Genomic DNA, 2815 nt, shown 5'->3' with positions numbered 1-2815 from the left:
TGGATGAGAGGCTGGTTTGGTGAAAAATTTGCGCGTTCAGGCCAGGGTTTGACTTCGTGTGGACGGGGCCTAAATCATTGCAGTCAGTTCATCCAGATTATCATCCTGCCTTCCAATATTATTCCTGTCGGAGCCGCTCAGACCCCCACATACCGGCGGTGCGCTGTCAGTAGGATCCCATTCAACAGCAGCCTCTGGCCGGGTTGCCTCCTCGCGGTTCGCCGCGGCGGCTGGTAGGTGTTTTTTATCTAAATAATCCAACCTGCCGCACCAGAATAATGAAAGGGAACATATTCTGTCGGCAGATTTCTGCATTTTAAGTTAATTTATGCGTCAATAAACTGTTTCAGAGGAGTGATCATAGCGCTCTGTGTCATCAGCGATGTGTCTGTCTTCCTGCCAGCTCCCAGATCAGCTTCTCTGATTGGTTGATGCGGCGCGTCCAGCAGCTAAAGTTAAATTTTTCCATCTCGAGCAGCAGCGTGTTTGCGGCGCGTCAGATGCTTAAACGCTCCCGACGCGCTGCGGGACCTTTGCTTCTGCCGCGCCTGCAGCGTCCAAACGTAGCATTATAGCTGTCTGTTAGTAGCTAACTGATGTTTTGTAATTCTATCTGTTTAACAAAGCCGTTGTGTCACGTGACCAAATGAGCTCATTTCATTGGCTAGAAGCTGCTCGACTCTATCGAGTGTAGATTGCTTTGGCTTGAGTTCACCAAAAGGTCAACACTTTTGCGGCTGAATTCTTTTCTGGTGAATTTTTACCAGATAAAAAGTGAGTGTAAGGAATTTAATGTCTAAAAGAATTCAGTGTTTAAAATTCTGTGTTAAAAAAAAGGCTGATTCCAATGTTTTTCTTCCATATGTTTTGGCTTAGAAAACATGCAAATTGAACCAGATTTACTCCCCATTCACCTGTTTCATCAGTGGTTCTAACTCATCTTTTACTCACATTTAGTTTATAACACAATGAGCTGATTTCATTGGCTAGAAGCTGCTCTGCTGCATCGAGTGGCGACTGCTTTGCCTTCAGCTCACCAAAAGGTCGACACATTGGCAGGCAAATGTTTTGCAGCTGAATTTTTTGCAGGAAAATTTTTACCAGATAACAATTCAGTGTAAGGAATTCAATGTGTTATTAAAAATTAAATTCAATTCAATTGTTTAAAATCCAGTGTATAAAAAAGGCAGATTCCAATGAGACTGTTTTTCTTCCATAAAACAAATTCTCTATCTCTGCTATTTTGTTATTTTTGTTTAAGAAAAATAGTCTTTAGACAAGAACAAAATCTATGGAACTAAAGGAGAATGAATGTATTTAACTCTTAACGCTTTAGATGCATCATAAATCTATATAATAATCCCATATCTAGTATGAATCCCTCTTATTCTGATCTATTTTATGATGATTTATGGACAGTTGCTCCAACATTTGTTCTTTTTTTCTGCAGAAATGTGGACTGTGTCAAACTGCTGCTGAGCAGCGGCGGAGAACACAACCGGAGAGACAAATGTGGCAGGTAGGAAACGCCGTCCTGATCCGAAGGACTTTCGTCTTTCCTTCCTTTTCTCCTGGAGTCCCGCTGAATCGGATTGTCTGCTCTCGTGTCCCTCAGGACTCCCCTTCATTACGCCGCCGCCAGCCGCCACTTCCAGTGTCTGGAGACGCTGGTGGCGTGCGGCATTGACATCAATGCCATGGATCAGTGGGGGCGCTCCGCTCTGCATTACGCCGCCGCCTCAGACCTGGACAGGAGGTGAGATAGACTACGGCTGTTTCAGGAAACGTCGACTCAGATAAGACCAGGAATACGAGTTCTGCTTCACTTCGCTCTCAGTTACACTTTTTAATACTAATATGAAAAGGTATAATGTTACTAAAAAGAGAGGAACATGGTCGGAGCTAAGCAGCATGCTATCCATGTTTGGGAAAAAAAAACCTATCTTTATACCAGAGGTCTGCAGAGCATGTCCAGGATGTGTGGCCTCTGCAAAGACGTTCTCCTGCAGGGATGATCCACTCTGCAGACCTGAAAACTGTGACAGATATTTAGATCCTGTAGTTTAAGAATCCCTTATTTTCTGTTCCTCTTTAAGAAGCAGAAAAGCAGCTTCACTACAGTCTGAGAGTTGGACAAATGTCCAAAGCGTGTGAATAAAAGAAGCTTGCAGATCTTTTCCTGTCGGGCAAACCTGGGGGGAGATGAAGCCTCGGCTTCCAGCAGCACCTTTACAGACCAGCATACCTGTAGTCGACACACCTGAGCAAGATGTCAGATTTGTGTTTATCCCTTTAGTTTTGTATGAAAAATAGACTTTGAACTACCTCAACGGGCGTGTACACTGCAAAAACAAGCAAGAAATAAGTAAAAATGTCTGAAATTAATTGTATTTAGCCTCAATTTGAGCTGTTAAATGAGATAATTTGCCAATATAATTAGATAATATGCTCTTGAAATAAGACAATGCAGTTTTATTTTTCTTATTTTAAATGTAAATTGTCTTGTTTGATTAGCAAAGCATCTCACTTACCTCCTCAATTCAAGACGAAAAGCACTTATTTTAAGAAAAAAATACTTATTGGGATTGACATTTTTTGCAGTGTATCCCTTTAGTAAAAAAACAAATTTAAGGTCGGATCGCCATACGCTTCAAAAAACACCAAAAAGTAAGTAATTAAATTGTTTTTTTTTGTACATGACTAAAGGGATAAACAGGAATTAAAGGGGAATTTGGTTTTTTTATACATCTTTTTACATTTTACATGACGTCATAAACACTCCGCTTTATTTTTAAAACATATAAATATAAAAAAT

The 2815-nt window shown here is 40.9% G+C and overlaps 1 protein-coding gene across 1 annotated transcript in view; it reads left to right on the top strand.

Moving 5' to 3' along the window:
* Positions 1-2815, top strand: part of LOC107102776 (serine/threonine-protein phosphatase 6 regulatory ankyrin repeat subunit B-like) — a 39857-nt gene that overhangs the window by 22243 nt on the left and 14799 nt on the right. Inside the window, exons 12-13 of the mRNA XM_015402202.1 lie at positions 1451-1519; positions 1616-1756. Coding sequence (XP_015257688.1) covers positions 1451-1519; positions 1616-1756 — 210 coding nt within the window. The remainder of the gene's footprint in view (positions 1-1450; positions 1520-1615; positions 1757-2815) is intronic.

Source organism: Cyprinodon variegatus, unplaced genomic scaffold, assembly GCF_000732505.1.
Source record: "Cyprinodon variegatus isolate N-32 unplaced genomic scaffold, C_variegatus-1.0 Scaffold1316, whole genome shotgun sequence".
NCBI lineage: Eukaryota > Metazoa > Chordata > Actinopteri > Cyprinodontiformes > Cyprinodontidae > Cyprinodon > Cyprinodon variegatus.
This window is presented reverse-complemented; position numbering and strand designations above follow the sequence as displayed.